The 12,359-nt window shown below is 44.4% G+C and overlaps 1 protein-coding gene across 1 annotated transcript; it reads right to left on the bottom strand.

The window, feature by feature from the left end:
• Nucleotides 1-7,034: 7,034 nt before the first annotated feature.
• On the bottom strand, nucleotides 7,035-10,533 carry Nudt2 (nudix hydrolase 2). The gene is made up of 2 exons (XM_051187562.1): nucleotides 10,405-10,533; nucleotides 7,035-7,678 (listed from the first exon to the last, which is right to left on the bottom strand). Exons 1-2 carry the CDS (start codon nucleotides 10,529-10,531, stop codon nucleotides 7,362-7,364), a joined length of 444 nt encoding a protein of 147 aa, XP_051043519.1. The 5' UTR covers nucleotides 10,532-10,533; the 3' UTR covers nucleotides 7,035-7,361.
• Between the last annotated feature and the right edge of the window lie 1,826 nt (nucleotides 10,534-12,359).

Raw genomic sequence — 12,359 nt, 5'->3', positions numbered from 1 at the left:
AAAAGTATACTTTTCAAAATGATGTAGTTCCCAGGATGTTGGCCCATACCTTTAATCCAGCACTTGGTAGGTAGAGGTAGGTGGATCTCTGTGAGTTCAAGGCCAGCCTAGTCTACATAGTGAGTTCCAGGCCAGCCAAGGCCTTGTAATGAGACCCTCTCTGGCTCAGAAAAAAAAATAGATGTACTCTGTGATATATATATTTATATATATATATATATATATTGTCTCAAGCCTCCAATCCAGGTGTGGTGGCATATGCCATGAATCCCAGCACTCAGTGTACCAAGGAAGGAGGGTCACCTCCAATTCAAGGTCAGCCTGGACCACATGTGAGTTTTAGGTCAGCCTGAGTATACAGTGAGACTGATCATTCTAGAATAAAATGGAACTCTGACTCTAGGCTTTTTCACCTATTATAATTTTACCCTTATAGCCTGTCAGTGATTGCACACATCTTTAATCCCTGCACTTGGAAGGCAGAGGCAGGCAGATCTCGTGAGTTCGAGGGCAGCCTTATCTACAAAACAAGTTCCAGGACAGGCTCCAAAGCTACACAGAGAAATCCTGTCTTAAAAAACCAAAATTTCTACAGGGAGCTTTGTCTGATGCTGCAGAAGGAATAGCTAACTTCAATGCCCCTATCTAATTAAAAGAAATTTTCCATTGTCTTTGGTCCTTCTGTTCCTATTTCTCAGCCTTTTGAAGCTTCATACTGTCAAAAACTACATCTGCTCATAAACAATTTTGCCAGACTTTGAATATTTTCTGCTCACACCTGCAAGATTTTAGTTTGCAGAGCAAGGATGTAGGAAGGAAAATATCTTGCAAGTGGAATATAGAAAATCATAAAAAAAAATGGATGTTGACATGGGGGGGAAAAGGACAGGAATTATGAGAACAAGAAAGTTACTATAGTGATGGGGCTAGTGGTCATGCTAGGCTGATTATGTTAAATAGGGCTGGTCACTGAATCATCAATCTTTTGTGAAATAACTGAAGCCTCTTCCAGGTCGTGGCCCACATCAAGGAAAAGGCCCCAACCCTGGAACAGATGGTTCCAGATGAACGGTCCTAGCCGGGTTATGCCGGACCAACAGACAGTCTGGGGTCTCTCCCTGTCATTCTGTTATTTTTCCTTTAAAGACGAACAGGTCACACCTGGGTGATCTCTCAAACATGACATTATACTTTGTACTTTGTAATTATGCTTTGTAATCAATCACCTTGTGCCCCATGCATGTGTGCTGACTTGTACTCTTTAAAAGGGCCTGGATCCTCTAAGGGGTGTGCAGCTTTCCCCGGATTGCTGACACCCGAAAGCACTTGTTCAATAAATACCTCTTGCTTGTTGCATCTCCTGGTTTGGTGTCTGTGTCGTGGGGCTCTCCCACGGGCCCATCAGGACACCGGAATTAGGGTCTAACAACACCCAAACAAATTTTGTTTTTCTTACAGGAACAAAATCGCTTTTCAAAAATATGCCTTTTGAGCTGGGTGTGGTGTTACATGCCTGTACTCCCAGCACCCAGGAAGCTGAGGCAGGAGGATTGTGTAGCTTGGGCTGCATAGTTGAGAAAAATTGTCTCAAAAAGTTAAAATAAATAAATAAAACAGGAGAGATGTCCACATGCAGCTCACAACCTTCTGAACACCACTTCCAGGGGATCCAATGCCCTCTTCTGGCTTTCTTAGACACTGCACACTGATGGCGTGTATATATACATTCAGGCACACCACAGGCAATAAAAACACATAAATCTAAAAAAAAACATTTAAATTTGTATTCTTTTAAAAAGCCAAGAATCAAAACAAAACTAAATAAAACATATCTTTTACTAACAGCACAATAAAAAGAAACAAAGCATTTTAAAGCTATGATTTATACAAAGGTAATAATATGTCATCATTTTGCAAAACTCATATACAATAGAAATAAAAGAACAGTTATCATTCTTTATTTCCTCAACCAGAAACATTTGTTCCTGAAACGTATTTTCTAAATTGCCAGGTAAGTTTATTTATCTATTATTTACAACATGCTTTTGGGTTTTGTTCTTTTTTTAAAGACTGGATTTCTCTGTGTAACAGCTGGTCTTCCCTCTGCCTCCTGAGTGCTGGCATTAAAGGTGTGTGCCACCACCACCCAGCTTTACAAAGTGTTGCTTTATAGTACACACACACACACACACACACACACACACACACACACACAAAGGTATAATGGTTTAATCTAGCTAATTAACATACACCTAACTTTGTTGACATTTTTGAAGTGGGAACACTTAATGTTAATTCTCTTAACTTATTTCAAAACTATTCTACACAGGGTGTGGGGACAAGCTCTGCTGATAGAGTGCTAGCACCACCAACAGTGAGCACAGCAAGTTCCCCTTTAATCCCAGACTTGAGACAGATTCAGGCAGATCTCTTGAGTTCCAGGCCAGCCAAAGAGCTACATAGTGAGATCTTATCTCAAAAAAAAAAACAAAAAAAGCAAAAACAAAAACAAACAACCCCCCCAAAAATTTCTTTTGAAGTCATCCTTAGCCATAAATGAGTTTAAAGACAGCCTGGGATTTGAGACCCACCCTGTCTGTAGAAGTAGTAGTAGTAGTAAAAATACTAAACAAAAAAGAAAAATACTATTCCCAGATATAGTTACCATACTTGGTAATAAATCCAGAAATGAGTATTAGCAACCATCCCCTCCCCCCCCTTTTAAAGGCTTCTTTATTTTATGTGTCTAGGTGTTCTGCCTACATGTATGTCTTTGTACCATGTGCATGCTCTGTGCCATGGAGCCAGAAGAGGACAGCAGATCCTCTGTTACAGATGGTTGTGAGCTGACATGCAGGTGTTGGGAACCAATCCCAGGTCCCCTGCAAGGGCAGCTGGCGCTCTTAACTGCTGACCCTCCTCTCCGTCTCCCTCCTCTTAACTTTTAAGATGTGGTTTTATTGCCCATTTTGGATCATATCCATACTTATTCCCCCTGAATTCAGGAGATCAGAGTCCAGCAACACTGTTCAGATGGGCCTCTAAAGTCCTGGGCTACAGTGGTCCTGCCTCATTCTTCTGATGAGCTGGATCTAGAGCTGTGATTTCTCAAGAAAAAAGTCTCAAACAGGCTGAAAGTCTATGTACACACCTGCCTCACCACCCTGAGTCAATGTCTGTAAGAAAGTCTGTAGAGAAGTTTATTTATTGGTTTTTCAAGACAGGGTTTCACTGTGTAGCCTTGACTGTCCTGGAACTCACTCTATAGACAGGTCTTGACTTTAGAGATCCATTTGTCTCTGCTTCCTGAGTGCTGCGATGGAAGGCATGAGCCATCACCAACAGACTGGCCACTTATTTTATTTTTTTTAGACAGGGTCTCCCTAAGTAGCCCTGACCGTCCTAAAGCTCTGTAGAACAGGCTGGCCTTAATCTCACAGAGATCTGCCTGCCTCTGCTTCCCAAGTGTTGGCATAAAAGGCGTGAACCACCACATCTGGCTTGTAGAGCATTTTCTTGATTAATGATTGATGTTGGTGGGTCTAGCCCTCAGTGGGTGGTGCCACTCCCAGACGGGTGGGCCTGACTTGTATAAGCAAGCCCTCAGTGTGACCTGAGAGCTGTAAGCTGAAGAAAGCCCTTTCGTCCCCAAGTTGTTTTTAACCATGGTGTTCTATCACAGCACTAGAAACACTAAGACACAAATTGGTATTGGGCTCATGGGACATCACAATGACAGACCTGACCATGTTGTTTTGGAACAATTATGGACCAATTTGGAACTTTGGGTTGGAAAAGTCATTGTGTGTTCAGAGGTTAATGAGCTGTTATGATGTGCTGGCTAATTTTATGCCAACTTGGCACAAGATAGAGTTATCTGAGAGGAGGGAACTTCAATTAAGAAAATGTCTCTATAAGATCTGGCTGTGGGGCTTTTTCTTAATTAATGATTAATGGGGAAGGGCCCAGCCCATTGTGGGTGGTGCCATTCCTGGGCTGGTGATCTGGGGTTCTACAGGAAAACTATAGAAGTATAAGCCAAATAAACCCTTTTCTCCCCAACTTGCTTTTGGTCATGGTGTTTCATCATGGCTATATGGGAACTTAGAAGATGACACTGAAAGCAGGGCAGATGGTGGAGGTCTGGCTCATGAAGTTTCAGAGGAAAGCTTGAAAATTCCTAAAAGACTCTATGGAGGCCATTAGGTATTTTGAATTAAGAATCTGTGGTTCCGGTCAGTTCATGCTGAAGAACCAGTTGTGTTTAAGGAAAGACCAACAATCATTGAGGCCAGACCTTCTGAGAATTGTTTCCTCAGGGTCAGCACACAGGTTTTAAGGATATGAGTCATGAAGAACAGCTGAAGCTTGGCGCTGTAAAAGGCCAAGAGAGGCTGCCGGTGAGATTGTATACTGCCATGACTGGGTTGTAGTTTATTTTTTTATGTACATGAGCGCTTTGCCTGCACGTATGTATGTGTACCATGTGCATACCACATGTGTGCCCGGTGGAAGTCAGAAGAGGGCATCACATCATTTGGAATTGCAGATGGTTATGAGGCACCACCTATAGGCGCTTAGAATGGAACCAGGTCCTTTGCAAGAGCAACAGTGCTCTTAACCACCAAGCCATCTCTCCAGCCCTCTGTATCTACGTTTTAATGGAACACCCCAGAAGGACCAGAGGAATGATTCCAAAACTCAGATATTATAATTGATAATGATGTTATAATGTCTGAATGTGGGCATGTGCATACCATGGCATGTGTGAAGAGGTCAGAGGGCAAGGTTTAGAAACTGGTTCTTCGCCATGGGATCTGAGGGTCAAACTCGGTTGTTAGGCTTGCATAGCAGGCACTTTCACCCACTGAGACATCTCACTGCCTATGTGTAAGATATTTAAAGAGTCTCCCCTGTGGCATCTTATTTTCAAGGTTTCCCACATTAGACAACTTCCAGGACTAGGGGCCATTTACTTTCTTTCCTCCTCTTCCCCACTTTCTTCTTACTCTGTATGCTGTTTTTAATTTTTGTTTCTTTTCCTTCTTTTATTTACTTTTTATATTTTGAGATAGGGCTTCTTTGTGTAACAGTTCTGGCTGTCCTGGAACTCACTCTGTAGACCAGTCTGGCCTTGAACTCACAGAGATCCACCTGCCTCTGCCTCCTGAGTGCTGGGATTAAAGGTATGTGCCACCACTGCCTGGCTGTTTCTTCTTGTTTAAGGTTTTAAATTTTATTTCATGTGTGGGCATTTTGCCTGCATAGATGTCTATGCACCATATGCATGCCACGACCAGAAGAAGATTCTTTGGAACTGGAGTTACAGACGGTTGTGTACGTGGGTGTGGGTGCTAGGAATCAAACCCACAGTTTGGAAAAGCAGGCAGTGCTCTTAACCACTGAGCCACCTCTGTAGCCCCTGTTTTGTTTCTTGTAGCTCAGGCTGACCTTTAACTCTCAGCAATCCTCCTGCCTCAGCCTCTAAAGTGATTGGGTTACAAGCATATGACTACATGCCAGACATTATACATTTCCCTTGCAATAAAAATAAACAGCAAAATCAGGTCCTTTTCAGTCTCTTCCACTTTGATGCATGAGGTTTTAGAATGTTCAGATTCCAGTCTCCCACTCTGAAAGCACAGGGCTGACTGGCCAGTCCTTGTTAGGAGGCAGCCTGTCTGTGGTTTGGCACCACTGCCCAGCAGGCATTTATTAAATCAGTGGGATGTGGTCCCTGCTGGCTTGGAAGAGAACATTAAGCTCCAAAAACTTCCTGCAGCAGGCCTCCTTTGGAGAGTGCTGTGCAAAGGGGTGAGGAACAAAACCATTTAGGTCCTTGGCTGTGCTCCAAGATCTGTTCACTGGTGCTCCTGCCCTGTCTGCACAGAGAACCAGTGACTGGAAACATCTGGAAGCCTGCTTAAGACCGGGTGACTTTGCTCTCCTTCCTCGGGGTGGCTGTTCTTGACTCTGGTAATCCAAGTTGACCTTTGCCAATGCCCCCTTCCCCTCCAATCTTCTGCACTTCATTGGGCAACAGTCCTCTAATAAAATCCACATGAACCCAGCTGCTAACGGCTTCTGGAAGGGCTCTAAGATCTAACACCTGCCTCAGCATTCCTAGAGCCCTAGTAGCAAGGCAAAAGAAGGCTAGGACCCAACTCTTGCACCTTGGGGTCTTACAGAGGCATTGTGGAGAAAGCCAATAGGCAGAGGCTAGGAAGAAAGGGCATACGGTAAGTCTGCTTAACATGGGGAAGGTAGTTCTGCGTGCAGAGCACAGGTGTAAGGACCTGGGCAGAGCCTGTGAACTTGGGCTTGCCTCATTCTCTACCTCAATCATGATGACAAGGCTCATTACTCTGGGAGACAGGCCAGGTTAAAAGGCAAGGATACATGTGCTACTAACCTGAGGGTCCAGGGATGCCTGCTTCCCACCTGTTTTAGCCCAGACAGCCCAAAGTTTTGGATCTGAAATATTTCCTATGTACCTACAAAATTTGTGTGTGCTGGAGAGATATCAGAACAAAATATTTAATTTCTGTACTCCGGTTCTATTGTCTTGGAAATCTCAACTCTGTAGTCTGTAGTCGAAGAGGTTCTTGGAGTTGCAGAAGCAGAAGAGTTACCCTACATGTGCTGAATTTCTTCCAGTCTCATCCCCTAGCCCTTAGCTTTTGGGGGTATAGTGTTTGGACATAGGGTTTTCTCTGGTTTACAGAGTCAGAATGACTGAGTGGTCTAAGGATTTCCTCTGGTTAAATCCAGAGCTCTAATTCACTTCCCTTTCTCCCTTCCTCCCTCCCTCCCTTCCTGTTTAGTTTGTTTACCAAGACAGGGTTTTTCTGTCTGTAGCCCTAGCTGTCCTGGAAAACTCACTCTGTAGACCAGGCTGGCCTCGAACTCAGAGATCCACCTGCCTCTGCCTCCTAAGTGCTGGGATTACAGACGTGTGCCACCATCACCTGGAAACTTCAGTTTTCTTTTTCCCAACCCATGGCATGAGCCCAAGAAGCAAACACACAGGTTAAAAGGCATGTAAGATGTTTGAAGTTTATTTATCAAGTACAAGGATACAGTTACTGGGGCTGACATTTTAAAAATTTTACCCCTCCTTTACTTTTTATTAGCTACAATTCTTGCTTGCTCTTACTTTAAAAGTAATTATTTTCTATTCTAGGGATTGAATCTAGGGCTTCCTTGTTCTCACCTGAGAGTGTTGAGCTAATTTTAATTTCACCAACCTCTCTGCTCTTGGCTGTAACAAGCCAAAGACCAGCACATCCTTGCCTGGATGGGAGGTGGGTTCATCTCAAAAGACCCTCAAGGATGCAATGGAAACATCTGTTCTGGTCAGCTCATGCCTGTGTGGAGCAGAGAAACTGGTGTCCTTCTTGGAGGGTTGCCTTCATCTCACTGAACTGAGCCAACTGGCAGGCCTCTTCCAGCCCTAGCCAGCGGTAGGCTTGATGCTCCTGGGAGAGGCAGATCTCTACATTATAGTCTTTCACTTCTGCCAGCCAGTAAATTACTGTTTTAGGCTTCTTCCAGGCCACATAGTTGAGTTCCTTTCTGAAGCCCTCGATGATGGTCAGTTGGCTCGCTTCTATGCCTGTTTCCTCCTGAGTCTCTCGAAGGGCGGTTTCCAAGTCAGTCTCTCCAGGGTCCACATGGCCTGGTTAGGAGAAAATAAAGAAGAAATCTTCAATAGGAACTGAAGCTGGATTTTCCAGGACAGATGCTATGACATCAGGGTCTTCGGTGACTTTCCTGGGAATGCCTGGGCTAAAGGAAGTCTACAGATGGTCAGTATCCTAACATTCCTAGCAAGGGCTCCAAGGCAGACAGTGCCTGGTTCTCAGGGTCTGAGAAATCCCTTCTTCCTACTCCATCTTTGTAGAGAGTGACATAAATGTGTCTGGCAAGCCACCATTGCTCTGTTAAGTGTTAAACTGGAGCCATGTGCACGGGAGGGAGGCGCTCTGTCACTAAGCCACATCCCCATCGTAGAACATGATCTGCCTTCTGGTGTTGAGATGACTTTCCTCAGATCTCTGCTCTCCTATTCTTTTGAGTTTTCTCCCTCTGATAAGCACAGGGACCACTTTTCTCTTGGAGGCCTTAAAGTAATTTTTATAAGGAGAGGCAGAGTCTCTTGGCAGAGTGGGGGGGGCTAGCTGAAGAATCCAGTGAGGACTCAACATCTACAGTTAACAGGCGCAAACACTGCACTGCTACACTAGCAGCTGTTCCCAAGTAGCCATCAAGGCTTTTTCAAACTGTTTTCATCTTCCTAACTGAGCAAGGCCAGATTTCAGACTCACAGGGAAAGTCCTGATGGGAACTTAAGACTAAGGACAAGCCAAGAGCCAGTTCTAAGAAAATTTGTTGGCAAGACCCAAATCCAAGCCGACAGCTGCCAAAAAACTGTTGCAGCAACACTTGAAGCCCTGCAGACTGTGGTGGCCCCGAGCTTTACCCATAGGCCTTTCCCACAAATTCTTAGTGTCCCAAAAGGGCCCAGAAGCAGTGAGAGGGTTCTGGTAACCTGTATTTCCTCCTGGCTCTGGCTCTTGCAGAGGGGCCCTCTTAGAGCAGGAACTGATAGCTGTTCCCTTCTCCAACTGGAGGTGGAGCTATACACTAGATGCTATACTTTCCAGGGCTTTGCACAGCTGCCTACTGCCTGTGGAATGGAAAATAGGAACTTAGCACTTAGTTCCCACTCTGGAGAAAGTTTTTCTGTACAACATTTCCTATAGTGTGCACAAACCACACTGACAATGTATTAAGGAGGAAAGTAGGAGGGACACTGGTGGTAACAGGAAACACTATTCAGGATGTGCCCCTAGCTGTCTGCCAATTTTAGTACACCCCCTCCTGGTAACATCTATTCAGTTTACTGCCTACGAATGCTAGCACGGTAATTTCATCCCAGGCCAAAAACGGAAATGATTAGAGAGGTCCTTTGACATCTTTGAGTGAGAGTGATTCTTGTGATCGGGAGATAAGTGTGAGTACTATTTATAGTCTCTGTGACACCTCTCTTTTACCTTGTTCTCAAATGCAACTCAAATGTGCAAAAATTTCTTTCCTGTTCGCATATCTTGTTTTCTTCCAATCTCTGTCCACGCCTCCTCGTCCTACTATGTCTGTAATCTGTCAGGGCTATTGACTCTGGGGCTCATCCCAGCAACTGCCAGAGCCAATCTATTATTGCTCACTGGGACCATCCCAATAGCCTCAATCAAGGACAGCTCCATCTTGCCATCTCCATCTGAAGCAGAGCTGGGTTAAATAAAAACATTTTAATGTAAGTGTAGCATGAGGATCCCTCCCTCCCCCCTTTTTTTTTTTTTTTTTTTTTTTTTTTTGACTTTTCTCTGTGTAGCCCTGGCTAGCCTGGAACTTGCTCTATAGATCAAACTGGCCTCAAACTCAGAGATCTGCTTGCCTCTGCCTCCGGGAATACCAGGATTAAAGGCATGGGGCCACCACTGCCTGGCAACATAAGGATTAACAGAAAAAGAGGCAGTCAGAAAAAGTAAGACACACCCAACAGCATGGGTGGGCTTCAAAGAAGAGTTATGAAAATACATATTCAGGTGGGTACAGACTCCTCAGGGACAGCTCACTTCTTCCAGTGTAGTCTGCCTTCTCTTTTAGGAACTTCCCAGAGGATCTTCTGTACCCTCAAGATAGCATCCAGAATGCCAGTGGATGAAACCTACTACAAACACATCCTAGCCATGTCTAAGCCTCCAGGTCACTGACTAGCTCTATCCTGGGTTCTAAGTGAGGGACCCAGGGCAAAGGTAGCTGCTGAGGCTACAACCCCAAGGTCTTTCTGATCTTCATAGCCTCTTGGTCTGAGAAGGACCCTCTCATTCTTACCCACCAGCTCCTGCCAGAATATGTAGATGACCTATGACTAGGAAATTCAGCTTCTCTTGACTCTACCAGCTCCAGAAGTTATACTCCCTGGATATGTGATTCACAAAAGAAAACCCTAAGAACACTAAACAAAGAGGCAAAGGAATTTATCACATTCAATCAGAAAAAGGGCAGGAAGAAAACGTGGGATTTTTAAGTCAGGCTCTACTTTGATAGATGGAAAACTCAGTCATTTTACTCAATGTCACATTCTCAGTTCCCCAGCCAGTAGCTCTTCTCCTGTGTAAGCCATTCCTGGGCGAGAGCACAGGTGAATGATATAAAAAACACCAAGTGCTATGTCTGCCTTGGGTCAGCTGCAGAATCCTGTTTCTAGGTCTGGGCTGGATTAAGTGTTCCTGCCTCTCCTACCTCCTCCTGCTGTACAGACTTGTAGGGGCCTGGCAGGGTGGATTCCTGAGCCAAGCCTGGCATTTCCCCCAAAAGCTAACTCTTCTGTCCCCAAACCTTTGGGAGGAGTCCAGTGTTGAATGCCATTTGATGCCTGCAGCAGCAGAAATTCAATTGTACTGTTGTCCACCTTGGGAACAAGGTGTCTTCGGAAGATGATCAAGCCACATGCTCTCAGGGCCATGATATGTCTATGAAGTAAAAAAGAAGATATGAAACACTGGGAAGCTATACCCAAAAGGAAAATCCACACATGAGGGTGTAGCTGGAGAATACCAAGGACTGGCTAACTGATCTCACAACCCACAGAGGGACAGCATGCCAAAGAATAGAGGTTAGTTTTTTAGTTTTGTTGTTGAGAAAGTGCTTCTAGGAGACTGGCCTGTAGGTGAGCCTATGGAGCATTTTCTAGCCCTGTAGACCAGGCTGGCCTCGAACTCACAGAGATTCACTGCCTCTGCCTCCTGAGTGCTGGGATTAAAGGTGTGTGCCACCAATGCCCGGCCACTGTATTGATTGATGGGAGATGTCATTTTGTAAATATGTTTCTCATACTGGTTAATGAATAAAACACTGTTGGCCAATAGGAAAGCAAGATAGGTGGGACTAGGAGACAAGGAGGATTCCAGGAAGTAGTAGGGAGGAGTCAACATGGGGAGAAGGGAGACAACAGAGGTCCAGGCCGGCTCTCCAGTAAAATGAGACCACATGGAAATACTTAGATTAATAGAAAGGGGTTAATAATTAAGACAGAGCTAGCTGATAAGAAACTAGTAACTGGCCAACAGCATTATATCAAATACAGAATCTCTGTGTGTTAATTGGGGCTGGCACCGTGGTGGGTCCAGGCTGGCAGGAAAAACCATACTCCTTATACTGTATACATAATAATAATTTTAAAAAAAGGCAGGCTGGCTGGACAGTGATGGCATGAGCCTTTTTAATCCTAGCATCAGGAAGGCAGAGGCAGGCAGATCCCTGTCTTGAAAAATTAAAAACTTAAATATACACATATACATAAGGAAAGCAGGTTGAACAGCCAGGCATTCCTTTAAACCCAGCACTTAGGAGGGATGAGAAAGAGGCAAGTGAAATTCTGTGAATTAGAGGCCAGCCTGTCTACAGAGTTGAGTTCCAGGACAGTCAGGGACACACAAAGAAACCCTGTCTCGAAATCAAACAATCAATCAATCAACCAACCAACCAACCAATCAATCAATCAGGCTGAATAAGCCAGGGGGAGAAAGCCAGTAAGAAGTGTTCCTCTGTGCTCTCTGCCTTGAGGTCCCTGCATGAAAAACTATAAAATTTTGGTTACTTTTGGTTATGGTGTTTACCACAGCAATACAAACCTAACTAATACAGAGGAACATCCAAGGTTAGGGGCAAAGCTTTGTGTGTAACTACTACAGGACCCTGGTAACTACTCTAGCCAAGGGGCTTCTACCTTGAGCTCCAGGTCTTCCCGTGAAACTCAGGGCTCACATGTATGTGTTATGAGACTACAGGGACTCAGCAACTAACTCACTACAACAGAAAAGATGCCAGGAATATAAGTGCTATAGTCAAGTTCACAATCCCATGTCCCTCAGCCTATATCCAGAACCCTTAAAGCAGAGACCCCAATCATGTGTTTTCTCATGCTCAGTGGGGTCACTTAGGTAGTCTGGTATACCAAGACACTTTTGTTCACTTTTCAGTCTCATATCCACATATAGTAAGTCATATATGCATTCGGTCCAAACAAAAAGTTAAAAATCTCTTCTTCACTCCAGCAGAGGCCAACTACTATGGGTCTGGGGCTTAGAAGATAATCATTATATCCAAAGAGGTCACTATGAGGACTGTCTAATCATCATTTAATATTCTTCTTTCTTTTTCTCCTTTTCTTTACTTCTTGAGATGGGAGTCTCACTAATGTAGCCATGGCTGGCCTCAAATTCACAGAAATCCACCTGCCTCTGTCCCCAAAGTTACCTACCAAAGTGCCTAACTGTGATTTAATACTATAG

The sequence above is a fragment of the Phodopus roborovskii genome, unplaced genomic scaffold, assembly GCF_943737965.1.
Source record: "Phodopus roborovskii unplaced genomic scaffold, PHOROB, whole genome shotgun sequence".
NCBI classification, from domain to species: Eukaryota; Metazoa; Chordata; class Mammalia; order Rodentia; family Cricetidae; genus Phodopus; species Phodopus roborovskii.
This window is presented reverse-complemented; position numbering and strand designations above follow the sequence as displayed.

Coding starts and splice junctions, on each gene's coding strand:
- Nudt2 (XM_051187562.1), bottom strand. CDS start 10,531: ATGGCCCTGAGAGCATGTGGCTTGATCATCTTCCGAAGACACCTTGTT. Junction 7,679..10,404: donor ACACTGGACTCCTCCCAAAG/GTTTGGGGACAG, acceptor TCTCCTAACCAG/GCCATGTGGACCCTGGAGAG.